This window comes from Amblyomma maculatum, chromosome 2 (assembly GCF_055883805.1).
Source record: "Amblyomma maculatum isolate TAMU_Amacu chromosome 2, ASM5588380v1, whole genome shotgun sequence".
Lineage (NCBI taxonomy): Eukaryota > Metazoa > Arthropoda > Arachnida > Ixodida > Ixodidae > Amblyomma > Amblyomma maculatum.
The window spans coordinates 69,461,786-69,474,359 of record NC_139345.1 but is presented as its reverse complement, the minus strand read 5'-3'; the positions used below and the strand labels follow the sequence as shown (position 1 = coordinate 69,474,359).

The 12,574-nt window shown below is 47.1% G+C and overlaps 1 protein-coding gene across 1 annotated transcript in view; it reads right to left on the bottom strand.

Annotated features, from left to right (window-relative positions):
* The window catches only part of LOC146198937 (uncharacterized), a 175,039-nt gene extending 162,956 nt beyond the window's left edge, over positions 1–12,083 (bottom strand). Inside the window, exon 1 of the mRNA XM_084592004.1 lies at positions 11,706–12,083. Within this exon, the coding sequence (XP_084448130.1) occupies positions 11,706–11,835 (130 nt within the window). The 5' untranslated portion in view covers positions 11,836–12,083. The remainder of the gene's footprint in view (positions 1–11,705) is intronic.
* Positions 12,084–12,574: the final 491 nt, after the last annotated feature.

The window sequence follows — 12,574 nt, the reverse complement described above, 5'->3', positions numbered from 1 at the left end:
AAGCCTCCTTCGTAAACCTGAAGGCTGTGCTGATTAGCCGTCCGGTATTGCGAGCTCCAGACTATGACCGGGAATTCACGGTCCAGTGTGATGCCAGTGATCGAGGGCTAGGTGCTGTTCTCTGCCAGAGAGATGACGACGGTAATGAGCACCCGGTGCTCTACCTGAGCAGAAAACTGAGTTCTAGAGAGAGGGCTTATTGCGCGTCAGAGAAAGAGTGCGCTTGCATTGTATGGGCCATTCAAAAATTGCAGTGCTATCTTGGAGGGGCCAAATTCACCGTAGAGACGGACCATTGTCCCCTGGCTTGGCTGCAAACTGCGACATCGAAGAACAGTCGCCTTCTTAGGTGGAGCTTGATTTTACAGCAGTACAATTTTGAAATAAGATACAAAAAGGGGAAGTTAAATGGGAATGCGGACGCGTTTAGCCGCTCTTTCTAAGCGGTCCGAGATGTTCCTCACCATGTATCCAAATTGATAATCAGGTTTTTTTTTTTTCGTGCGCTTGTATATGTGTGGCTATGTAAAGCAGCACGTTTGGTTTTCTAGGAATACGTGGGTCCTGAACGTCTTGAGAGTGGGCTTTTCTCGAACAACAATGGCAGTTTTCTTTTGACCTGGTCTCTTCAGACGGGAGCCGAGTGCTTGCTTCGACATGTGGTTGAGTTTCAGACAGCTCGAGCAATTTGGCCTACAACAATCAAGACAACGCGACAAGCAACAGCGAGCTTCAAGCGTTCACGTGCAGGCCATTAAGTCGTCTCTTCATGCAGCAGCTGGGACTGCTGCCCTCCGAGACTCTTCTGGCGGGGGAGGAGGCTGTTACGACCAAGCATCCGCAATTGCGCGCTCTATTGTTCGCCTGTGGGCATGGATAAGTTTTGTGAATATGTGGTGATGGTCCAATGGCTCTAAGTGAGCCTGTTTCCAGGAATCCTGTTTTGTAAGCATGTTTTGCTTTGTGGACAACCTGCAAATGCCAAATTGACCCTGTCAAGAGAATGTCTGGAAAAACACAAAGAAACGTCCCCCTGCGGGAAATAGCAGGAAGTGCTTTCTTTCTTTTGTTCACCCTTCCAGTCGAGAAGTGCTATCCTCCAGTGATGAATGCCTCCTATCCAAAGGAGACGACAGAGTGACATGTCCGCTGACGTGCAGGACAAGAAAGGAGCATGACTCATACGGCCATTAAGTGATTTCCCGGGAATGCAGGAAAGATTTGCAATTGTCGAAAAGGGACAATGTTGGGAGCCCTATGCGGCGCCACGTGCACTCGGGTTTCTGAGAAGTAAAACCCCTTGTCAGAACCAGCCTGTGGTTTCTTTGCTGAAGAATAGAAATGTACCTCCTCTCCTCGCCGTTCCCAAGCTTTTCCCGCCAACAAGTGATCACGCCCAACGAATGAATGCCGGACCAGTCAGTGCTTCAGACCATCAGTGCAGTGATGTGTTCGATTGGATGCCGATACCTGTGGGGCGTGCCCTGGATTTGGTTGGTCAACATCTTCAGAGAGGGGCTGGACATAGGGGGGTTTTAAGGACGCTGCAGAGCACGAAATGTCGCTCTGAGCCCTGGGTAAACGGCTCATCCAGTCGCTTCTCGATATGAACTCTTAACGCTTGCCATTTTGCTGATGTACCCTTCATTTTCTTGTAAATAATCTTGTAAATAAGTTTTCCCAAAGTGCCAGTAAACCTGCTTGTACATATTTCACCAACTTCGAAGATTCAGTCCTTCTTCAACCCCGAGTCTCTGCACGCTACCAAGTGAAGGCCGGGTCAACTTAGTCCCAGCGTCACGACAAGTGTAAAACGGAGCCCCCCATCGGATTAAGCAGAGTATGCTTCGGTTAGTTAACCTGCATTGAGGGAAAGCCAAATGTACATGAGAAGCATTGTCAGTCTTTGACTGAAGTGTCTTTATATACGAGTGCGGCTCTCAGTGCACTAGATATCGAAATAGGTTTGTAGAAAGCCTGCAAATTGTCGTCGAAGAATTTCAGATGAGCACTAAGCAAGCCCTTGCTTCTCAAGCGTGAAATTTCATGCGGATTACTGTTCGTGTATGGCTAGATTAGAACCTTTCTGGTCACCATGTGTAATCCATTCTTATCGGCTTCGTCGAGTTGTATAGAAATCTCGACCCAGGCTTCGCCAACTACTGCTCGAAAATCCGTACAACTGCTATATATAGCATCGTAACTGTTTGTGGGCAGCACTTCGTGAAGCATGGGGAGAGTCGATCTGAATAGAGAAAAATTTAAAAAAAAAAAATCGTTGCCATTGGCGCAGAAGTCTGTAAGACTTTACAAAACGAAGCACTTCACGCTGACAGTACAGACTGCTTCCACATTTTCATGCAGGAAATTTAGGTTCATCTCCGCGATATAAGTAGGTCAAGCTGATATCTGATTAATGAATAATAGCGTAATTAGGAAGACGACGGTGATTATTATTATATTACTTTTTTTTTTCACAAATCGAGACATCTGTATACGTGCATTTTAACGCGAGAGCGTTATAGTGGACGCCGAAATCACCCGGGTCTCATTGAAATTCCCTGATTGGTGAACGCAGTGATGGCATCGCATGTTGTGACGTCATTCAACCACCATTGCGAAATGCCTCCCAAGAAAGAAAAAGATAATTCGACACAATCAAACCAAGTAGAACGTGCGAAAACTTTTGCGCACATAGGAAAGTTATGATCAACACAACGACCTGCAGAGTGCAGAGCGAGTGCGTATTGCAGTTCTAACACGCGGGGCGATAGCCTGCGGCGATCTATGAAAAGTTTTCGCAGCTATCGCCGCAGCTAATCACAACGCGTTTTAGAACTGCAACACGCACTCGCTCTGTTGCGGCATTAAGAATAGTGTGCCACTGTTTATCACTGAGCATTCGGCCTCTGTAAAAAAAATAAAATAAAATACAAAACATCGCGTTAATCAGGCCGTAAAAAACGGGCCTGTATGGCCTATGGGAGTACAGTGTGCCTGACACGATATTCAAGAGCACTTGGAGATTGATTCTTATTGCAACTTACCACCAGAACCAGAGAGAAACATGAGTTAGCAGCTCCCCCCAACTTTCTAATAACATGCAGTTTCGTTAGCAATGCTGCAATGGCGGCTAGTTGGTTTTCCATCATAGGTAGGCGCTAAACTTTGACCCAAGACGATTCACAAAAATAAGGCAAGACTGGTACATGCGCGAACTTTCAACTGTTTATTACACGTACTTCTCTCCTTATATACTCACATACAAAGAAAGCATGTGCAAACACATGTCAGATACAAGTTTATAAGTGCAATTCATCAAACTGTAACCCATGGATCCCAGTTTTCCATCACGCTGCCTGTTAACAACTCGATCTCTCTGCTCGTCAGCGCTATCGACGGATCGCTTACGCATTCCGTGGAGCCAGCCCGTGCCATTTCGTATGCTTCAAAGGTTATTCTTTCGCGCCGGTTTCGGTCTTGTCTTAGTGAATCTTCTTGGGTCAAATTTTTGCGTGCCTACCTATGACAGTTTCGTTAAGTCGTACAAACCATCGAAGAATCAATGCTCGGCCGTGTCATTGTGAGCGATCACCTCGCTACCCCGACGTCGGATTTTCTTGGGAACGGCACCTTTAACGCTATCGAAAACTGTATCCAGACTTAGTCGACAGCGTAATGCCTGGTGCACTGTGGAGACTCAAGAAAGGATGTACGGCAACGAGTCAAAAGGATGCGTCTAAGGTCTGTACCGTTAACACATTCTAATACCCTCCCTGTTAAGGCATGGATTCAGCTGAAAGGAACCTTCGTACCTGGCCGATTAACTGCTTGTTGTGTACAAGATGAAAAACAAAAAAAAAAAATGTTCGACATGCCTGCATTGTTTGCCGGGAGGCCATATTTCCTTGGGGTATTCTACAGAGTATTCTCAAAAAATAACTTCCTTTAACCAGTGTCCTACTTGAAAAGTGATGACGGTGTACTATTCTATATGTTTATGGTCCTGCCCGTCGCAGATAGACGAAGACGAGAGCAGCTGTTCGTCATGCCGGTGCAAATGTGCGTTCCTTTCTTTAAAACATAATTTAAAGAGAATATATGAAAATAATGTCGCGAATTGAAAAGGCGGCGTTGCAGGGATTTCCATGGCTACTCTGGCAGCTTTCGCTTCTAGCACTATAGGTTTAAGTAACGCTTAACTCCCTACTGTCTACCTCTATCTACCACGCGCTCCTGTGTTCAGGCTCATAAATTTCATGACTGTGCGTGCAAGGGCACAGTGCGTATTATCGCACGCGATACGAGCTTAAACGCCCATGGTGCGGTAGGTGCTGCAGTTCTCGAAGCAGTGTAATTCCAGCGATGCTGGAAACTGAATCCATTATTCGCTGTTGCGAAAACGCAAAAGCATAGCACACTCTATGCTTCCGAAATCTATGTTTGAATGCGCATTGATTTACTGTAGAGCGGATGCCCCAGTTGTTTCACTTCGGATGGCTTGCCTATGTCATGTCGAGCGAGCGCGATTACAAGTATATTTGCGCGCACATGCATTTCACAAACAGCCGTCACCGTTTGTTACCCTAAGCCCTGCCTGCGTCAAAAAAAAAAAAAAAATGTTCTAAGACGTTACCACGGCTAAACCAAGCGGTGAGTATTACACAACCCCCTCGTTATACAACTAGCCACAATATACGACCATGGCAGGACACTAAAATCAGACTGTCGCGTTTATTAACCTGTATGTACGTGTGACGTAACAAAAGAAGCTTGCGTAAATTATTCGTGTATACAGTCCGTGAAAGCAGGAAGCATTGTTTAGCAATCACGCGAAATCGATTTTTTTTATCCGTTTCTTTTCTTTCCCCCAATTTAGCTTCAAGCGACTGCGCCGCACGCGTACTTCCCTCTCCCTTACCTTCTCTCGTACGCGTTACCAGTCTGAGCAGGTTCGCATTCTCGAACACTGGCCCGGAATAGTTGGCTTCCAGGAAAACAATGATAAGAAGGAAGTGAAAGAAAGAGACGCGGACTATTTAGTCAGAGCTCTACCACGAAGCTTTGCACTTCCGCTCGCAAGGATTGGAGATTGCCGGACGGGGAGGCAGATGATCGGCAGCACGCTGGGCAGAAGAGATTGCTGCGGCCATCCCGCACTTCTCGGGATTGATATCGAAAGAAAAGGTGGCCTTCTTTCCCGGGAGAGAAACGGAAGAATGGCAGGCAGGCGCAGCACGAACGCCGGGGGGCCATCCCGACGCCACCACCCGCCCCCTCGTCGTCACCGCCACTAGAACGTGCCCGGCCACCTCCGGCGTAACTCTCGGCTTCTCTGGAGGGAGCGGGTTGCTCTCGGTGGCATCCCCGCGGCGGTGGCGGCAGCCGGAGCTTCCTTCCGTGCGCCACGGGATCCCTCTCTCCTGACTGAGTCACGTGTCGCGCTGGCCTTGGCAGCAGCTGAACATTTGGAGAGGAGCGAGCACGCATATCGTGCGGCGCACGCAAGCAGCAGCAAGAGCAGCACGTACGACGCGCCGTGGCACTCGGGGAACACCCGTCGCTCTCCTCAGCTCCGAGGGGAAAGCATCACGAGGAAGCAAGCAGCGGAGAGAGGCCGTGCGCTTGTTGTTGCTGCTGCCGAGTCGACTCGATCGCGCATCGTTTCTCGAGTCCCCCTTGAGTGTTTGGGTTACTTACCGATGCCTCCATTCGTTTCTCTCCTCTGGCATGTGAGCCGCGTTCAGCCTCAAGTGAAGCGAGAACCCTCTGTGACGGAGTGTCTCTTTGATGCTACATTTTGAGCCGGCACTTATGAAGCTATGCTTCTGTTTTCGACTTTCTTGTCTAATGCGCTTGTGTTAGCGCTTAGTGCTTCCGGTGAGCTGCCTTTGTTTAGAAAAAAGGAAGAAGTATCAAACGACGTCATTCGCACTCACTCGGCGTGCTTTGTGGCTGTTTAAATAGCGGCAAGAAGACAACTACGCCCAGATCGTGCTGGAAATATGTAGAACTGCCGCACTATAAAGTGCGGCATCATAGATACTTAATAATTGCACCCGTCTAGAGTAGAACATCATCTATCAGTCATGTAATACGAAAGGTGCTGCAACGCTGCTGTGCCTAGGTGAGGGCTATAAGCTTGGGGGATGATTCCGTATAATCAAAAGCTTTAAAAATGGTTCTTCAGTTGCAGATCGCTCCTGCGAGGTCAATATTTTAGTCGAGAAAGACCTTGATTATCGTAAAGTAAAATCGAAAGTATCGAATGCCAATTCAAAGCCGATGCGTTCATAAATATTACAATCTGTACGAGTCAACTTGTACTGAGTAGAGGTACAGGGTGGCAACACGGTTCATACAAAATAAAGACTGAAAGCATTGCAAAGTAATTTTTTTTTTAATTTGGCGCTGCACCTATTAAAGCAGTCGTTCCCGAAAAGCTGGCGAGACATTTGAGCGGTGAATTAAAAAGTTATGGGACGTCTTCTCGAAGCTTAAACGTATTTACAACGTAAAAAAAAAAAAAAAAAAAAATGTATGTTTTGATTTGTGAACTATGCTTAAACACCTAAGGTCTTCACCAGCTGGGCCTTTCTCTGAATCGAAGGAGTCTGACATTATGCCGTGTGTCCCAAACTCGATAACTTGCCCGCAAATGCAGTAGTTCAACCTGACAGTTCTGGACGGCAGTCCTCAAAAGAGATGATGAGGAAACCGCGCACCTTACGGATTGACGCTACCAGAGGCACACCCGACCGCGTCCATTTGAGCTCCCCGTCACGTTTTTAAACATGGTATTGGTCTATAGACAACTTTGCAAAGCTTTGTAACATTGCAGTCTGGGGTGTTCCTGTGAATATTCTACAGGAAAAAGGAACATTGTGCAAGTCTGCCCTGACTAAACAAATATCTGCCTAGATCATACACAGACACCCATTTGCACGGCTGAAGAGCACGCTCGCCACTGCGCTAGTACAACGAGCCATTGTGACTCTAGGAAGAAGAAATCAAGGCAGCGGAAATGAAACATACCAGCACAGAAAGTTCCACACCGCAGCTTTAAGGTACGAAGACGCACGTGCCAAATCAATATAGTATATTCAAGCAATGCATTTTCACACTCGCTCGCGGCTTTCTGATCGCGGCGCAAGAGCATAAGAAAAAAAAAATCGAACGATCAATGCCTTAGGTAGGCAGACAATATTGCGCACATACCGAGGAAAAAGAGGGAAAAAGAAAAGTTTCAACTGAGAAAGTAGACAAAAAAAAAATGCGGGTGAAGGGCCCGCGCCACTTCGCCAGCAATGGGCTTGCAGCGTATAAGCAAACAAGACCGAAATTGAATTGAGGGTCTGAAACGAAAAACGCCCGCGGGACGATGCTCTGGCAGAGTTTGCAGGCTACTCGCTGGAAGGCCCGAGGTTATATGGAGAGAAAGGGTGCACAATGAAAAGCATTTCCACCACGCCCTGTCAAAGGGAGGGGGGGGGGGGGAATTTTCGGAAAAGCCCGAGGTCAGGCGTAACCTCTGCTTCATGTCACGCATTCGGAAGCAGACGCGTCGCCCCCAGACTACATTTTGAAGACTGAAAAAAAAAAAAAGATCAGGATGCTTGGAAAATGAGGACTGAGTGAGAAATAAATGCAAGGCCTCGCGAAAAAGCTCTATGATTACAGTGCGCATTCCTTATGTTTTACATTATTATAGATAAATATGTATTTATATAGATGTATAGATGTTTCTTCTGACGAAGGCCGGTCCCGTGGCCTAAACTGTCAATACATTCTTTTCTTCGCCACGTCTGACTTTTTTTTGAACGTGTATATATATGTATATATATAATCAGAAAACGCAGTGTCCTGTAGTCGCATCAGTCAAGAAAGGAAGACACCTAGAGAAATGGAGACAGAGAAAAGAAAACAAGGCAGCTCGCAGCTTTCCGTAGCTATCACTGACGTAGTCGAATCAAGCGGTAATTCGAGCCAAGGCGACTTTATTTTCATGTATCGTTATATCGACTACAGAAAGGTTTAACGAGAATTAAACAGACATTCATCCACTGCAGCGATTTCCCCTCCAAGTTCTTTCTGGTGTTCGTCGTCGCATTCCCACGCCGACGGTGAAATAAAGCACGGAGATATAGCGGATCAATAGGATGGCGCGAGCGTACGATTTGAACGCGGCGCGCTCGCGAGAGGGCGTCACTTGCCGGACGGAGCCGCGATGCGTCCTGACGGCACGCAGCCGCAGTCACTGTAGATCAGTTGGTCGGAGGAGTGACGCGATCAACTCGGGCTCCGCGGATGTTTACAGCGCCGCCTTGGTGTGTATAAAATAACCATAGCTGTAGCGCATGACTACGAATCGGCGTGGTATCGGAAGTCGCGTCGGTCTCTGTTTCGCTTCATATGTATACATGGTTTGGTCTGTGGGGTTTAACGTCACAAAGCGACTCAGGCTATGAGAGACGCCGTAGTGCAGGACTCAGGAAATTTTGACCACCTGGGGTTATTTACGTGCACTGACATCGCACAGCACACGGAAGCCACTCCGTTTCGCCTCCTTGGAAACGCAGCCGCCGAGGCCGGCATATATTACTATTGAATGTCTAAGCAGAAACTCGTTTACACCGAAGAAATAGCATGTATATAATGCAGTACACCCGACCCTTGGCAATGTGATATGGAGGGGACTAAATGTATTGTAATTCGAAGAAAGCAGAGTTCGAATTAACGGGACTCTATTGAAGCACTTCGTACTTTGAACGGGTCGAAGCATCTCCTCGAAGAGATCGCAAGCGCGAATCCCTCAAGTTCTAATTAACGAGATTCCAGTGCATCACCAGTAGTGACAGTGCAAATAAACCACGTGGGCACTTTGGAAACATAAACAGGGCGAAGAAACCCGTTGGCGGGGAAATGAAGGAATGAATAAAGACGAAAGTTTGGCGCGTCGTAATATACTGTCTTTAAATTTGTAGTGAAGCCTTCTCAAGTGAACAGTTCCGTTCGCGGAGACTTTTTCGGTTTAGATGGGAAAGGAAAAAATGCGACGCTTTTGTGCCCTGACACGACAAGAGCACGTCATCGTAAAAGGCCAGGTGCTGGCAGCTCAGTTATATGAACATCATTAATAGCTTATCGCGCTCAAGTCCTGGCTATCTTTTTTTAGCTATTTCAGTGATGTCATTAATTATTTCAGAACACAAGAGCCTTTCGACACAGCATATTTTTTCAGTTGTTCTCAGGATTGCAAATGACCAAAGTGTCCTAAATAAGGACTTCGTGTTGAATCGGGAAAAACTGGCTTTAATCTGCATACGTCTCTTCATTCACCCGCGCTTTTCATATATTGGGGCTACGCTAGGAGTTGCACTTAAATGCAACCAAGGTTTGAGAAAAGAAAAATCTCCTATCCCAGTTAAGCCAATTAAGTGAGCGCTGTGAGGAGTACGAGGCCTAGTCTGGAGTGGTTTACGCTCTGCAGAGTTAACAAATTACAAAATACTAATTAGCTACCTTTTTAATTAGTGGCTTTAGCAACACAGTATCAAAATTCGTCCATTCAGCGCAAGTTGCGCCTGGCGCGAGGACTGAGAAAATTTAGCCTGCCTTCTTCCCAACAAAAGCCAGTTCAAAACCTTTCACAAAGCATTTCCATTGCCGTGTGCTTTTTCATTGCTTTTTAGCGCCTGTGAGAATCAACGCAAAATATCGCTCATTTTACATAAAAAAGTGAGACAACATTTAGCTGCATCAAGAGTGGAATCTGCGCCTACAGAGGAGGGAGCGAGTAAAGAACTCGCTGCGAAAAGTGCACGGACATAGAACTGAATCACTCATCCCTTATCTCAAAAACATCACAAAAGGGTTGCCACATATAAGTGTTTTGCTTGTAGTAAAATTCTGACGCCCTCTTCCTTTAACATACTAACCCTAATCAGTGCTGCATGTACTGCGAAATTGTTTTTATTATACCAATCATTCAGATTTCTCATCTGCTAACGTGCACTACGGCGTCCGAAAGAAATATAGAGTGAATCGTCGCTCAGTTGTACAGGCACCGCGGGCCGTAATGGAGCAATACGGCACAACAGTATTGAAATTAAATAAATAAAATTGAAGAGGAGGCCTCACTACGGGGCCCCCTCACCGTTCGCTTCTCCCCGTGAGAATGAATCTAATACTTTTGTAATAAACGTGATCTACAGGTGTGTTCCGGTTAGCACTTAGCGAGACATAACTTGGTGCAGATATACGTGAGCAAGGCCGGAAGGCAGCAGACCGCCGTCGACTATCGAAACGAATACAAATCTGAAAGGAGCAAGCGAGATTTTACGGCGTGCTAACTGCGTTTCTTAATAAGAGTACTTTTACAATTTTGTGAATATTCTTTTCAAACAAATTTATTAAAATTATTGGGTGATTTGGGAAGGGATACTTGGAAAGTTCTGATCCACGAATAGTTGTGTAGCGGGGTCTGCGAACGTATCAGGTATTATTAAACAACAGTAAATACGGTAAGGGAGGTTTAAAAGTAGAAAAAAAGAAAACGCTATGCACTTGAACATTTATCGCCTGCATCAGAAGTTTTTTGCGCGGAATGAGTGGTGCTGGAGCAGGCAATGAAAGATTCCAACTTGTCGGTAGCCTCAGTAACGAATTATATTTCACAAAGAAAGTGGCCTTAGAACGCTATAATTCTTTTTTTTTTTCCATTTTAGTTGTGTAAAGCCTTTGATTCATAGCTGCTGTCTTCGTGCTTTTTTTTTTTTTTTTTTCGTGGTGAACGCCCCGACAACATTCAACAGTGACTTCTGCAGTAGTATAATAATTGCACTTTCAGCTGCAGACACAAAAATGCCGAGCAGATGACAACCAAACCCAGTGTTTCTGTCCCCGAATATTGCTTGCTTTTTTTTTTTTCCTCTCCTTACAGGGTCGAAAAAATTGCACTTTTCTTGTCTTTTTTTTTTTTTTTTTTTTTTTGCGGTCGAGCTCGAAGAGGAATTTTTTGCTCCTAGAGTGCAGCTGCAGAAGCCAGGAAGGTTTCAGTGTAAGAGTCACATTCTGACAACACCATTCGCTCAAATCGGCCGACTGGCACGACTTCCCGGGGCAGCACTTTACAAAAGAGACCGAATTCTCGGAAGCTCCGTGGCTTGCAACATCAGTCTCTTTGCCAAGAGTTGACAATAGGCACGAAACTTGCGCTGGCAAAATGGCTGGAAATAATTCACTTTACGGTCGCGGTCACTAGAATGCAGATATGAAATGCGCACGCATCGAGAGCTTCGAAGAGACGCATAAGATTACAGCAAATTCTAGCCTAAGTCGCCGCCTTGACCTACTGTAATAGTTCGTTTAGTGCCTGCACAACTCTTCAGCTGGCGCGAAAAACCAATTTGCAGCCCCAACAAGAAGGAGCTTCTTGCAGTGACCTTTAAACGTTCTTCATTTCGAGAGAGCGCGGGAGGAGGAGGATCAGACAAGCAGAGCGACCGCGATCCGCAAAAGCGGACCAACCGCTGTGTCAATACTCGCGCTCCGGACACACACGCACTCACTCTCTCCCTCCCAAGAAGCCCTAAAGAGATGCCCCTTTCTAATCCGGCGACAGGCGGTGGTTCGCGTCAAAACGCCAGCACTCGCACCCACAGCGCTGCCCGTCAAGCCGCTAGAGCTCTCCGTAACAAACTCACCTGCTCCGACGCTGCTGACAGCGATGCAGACGGCGATGACAATGCTCGACCAAGTCCAAGTGCGAAGAAGGCCGGTAGGTGTCCGCGGGACGTGCAGCCACGTCGCCGCACAGCCGGCGGCGGCCTGCATTCCCGTAGACACCGAACGCACCGAGACGCAAGGACGCACTGCGCCGCACGACGACGTCACAAGCACGCACCACAGGCGACGATGAACCCCTGTCTTCTTGCTGCGGCTGCGACGTCCAGCTAAAGCACGCGATGCAAAGCGGCAGTGCGTGTGTGTACGTGTGTGAGCAGTGCCACAAGAACACGCGCGCGCGCTCCCCGGCGTATACCTGTGCTCGGCGCTCGGAGTCTGGACTACGGTTTGTGCAGACGACGCCGCGGCGCGCAGACGACGCGCGCATCCAGCTGCGGCGGCGGCAGCGGCAGCGCGCCGCCGCACGCCCTGCGCGCAATGATGATAGCGGTAGCAGAGGTAGCCCCATCTCTCGCCTTGCAGCGGCAACAGCTCGACTTTCTTGCGAGGAGGTTTATTTATTTATTTTTTTTAATATCTTCTTGCTTTTTTTTTTTTCATATTATCCTCAATAAATAAAAAGCTTTTCTTAAATTACAGGCTGGTTAAAAAACAGACCGCATTGGAAAACTCGGAATTAATTTCAGGAAGCAGGAATTCTTAAGTGGGCGCCGAGGTCTTAGTTCCTGTATTCTTATGTATAGACCCCTCCACTTCGCCTTCACAGAAATGTTTTCGCCGCTCCACCTGTCAGAAAAATCAACCTTGCTTCGAGCAGAAGGTCTACATAGCCATTACCAAGTAATTTGAGGAACAACGGAAAGCGGTATGTGCTGAAGCGTCGGGT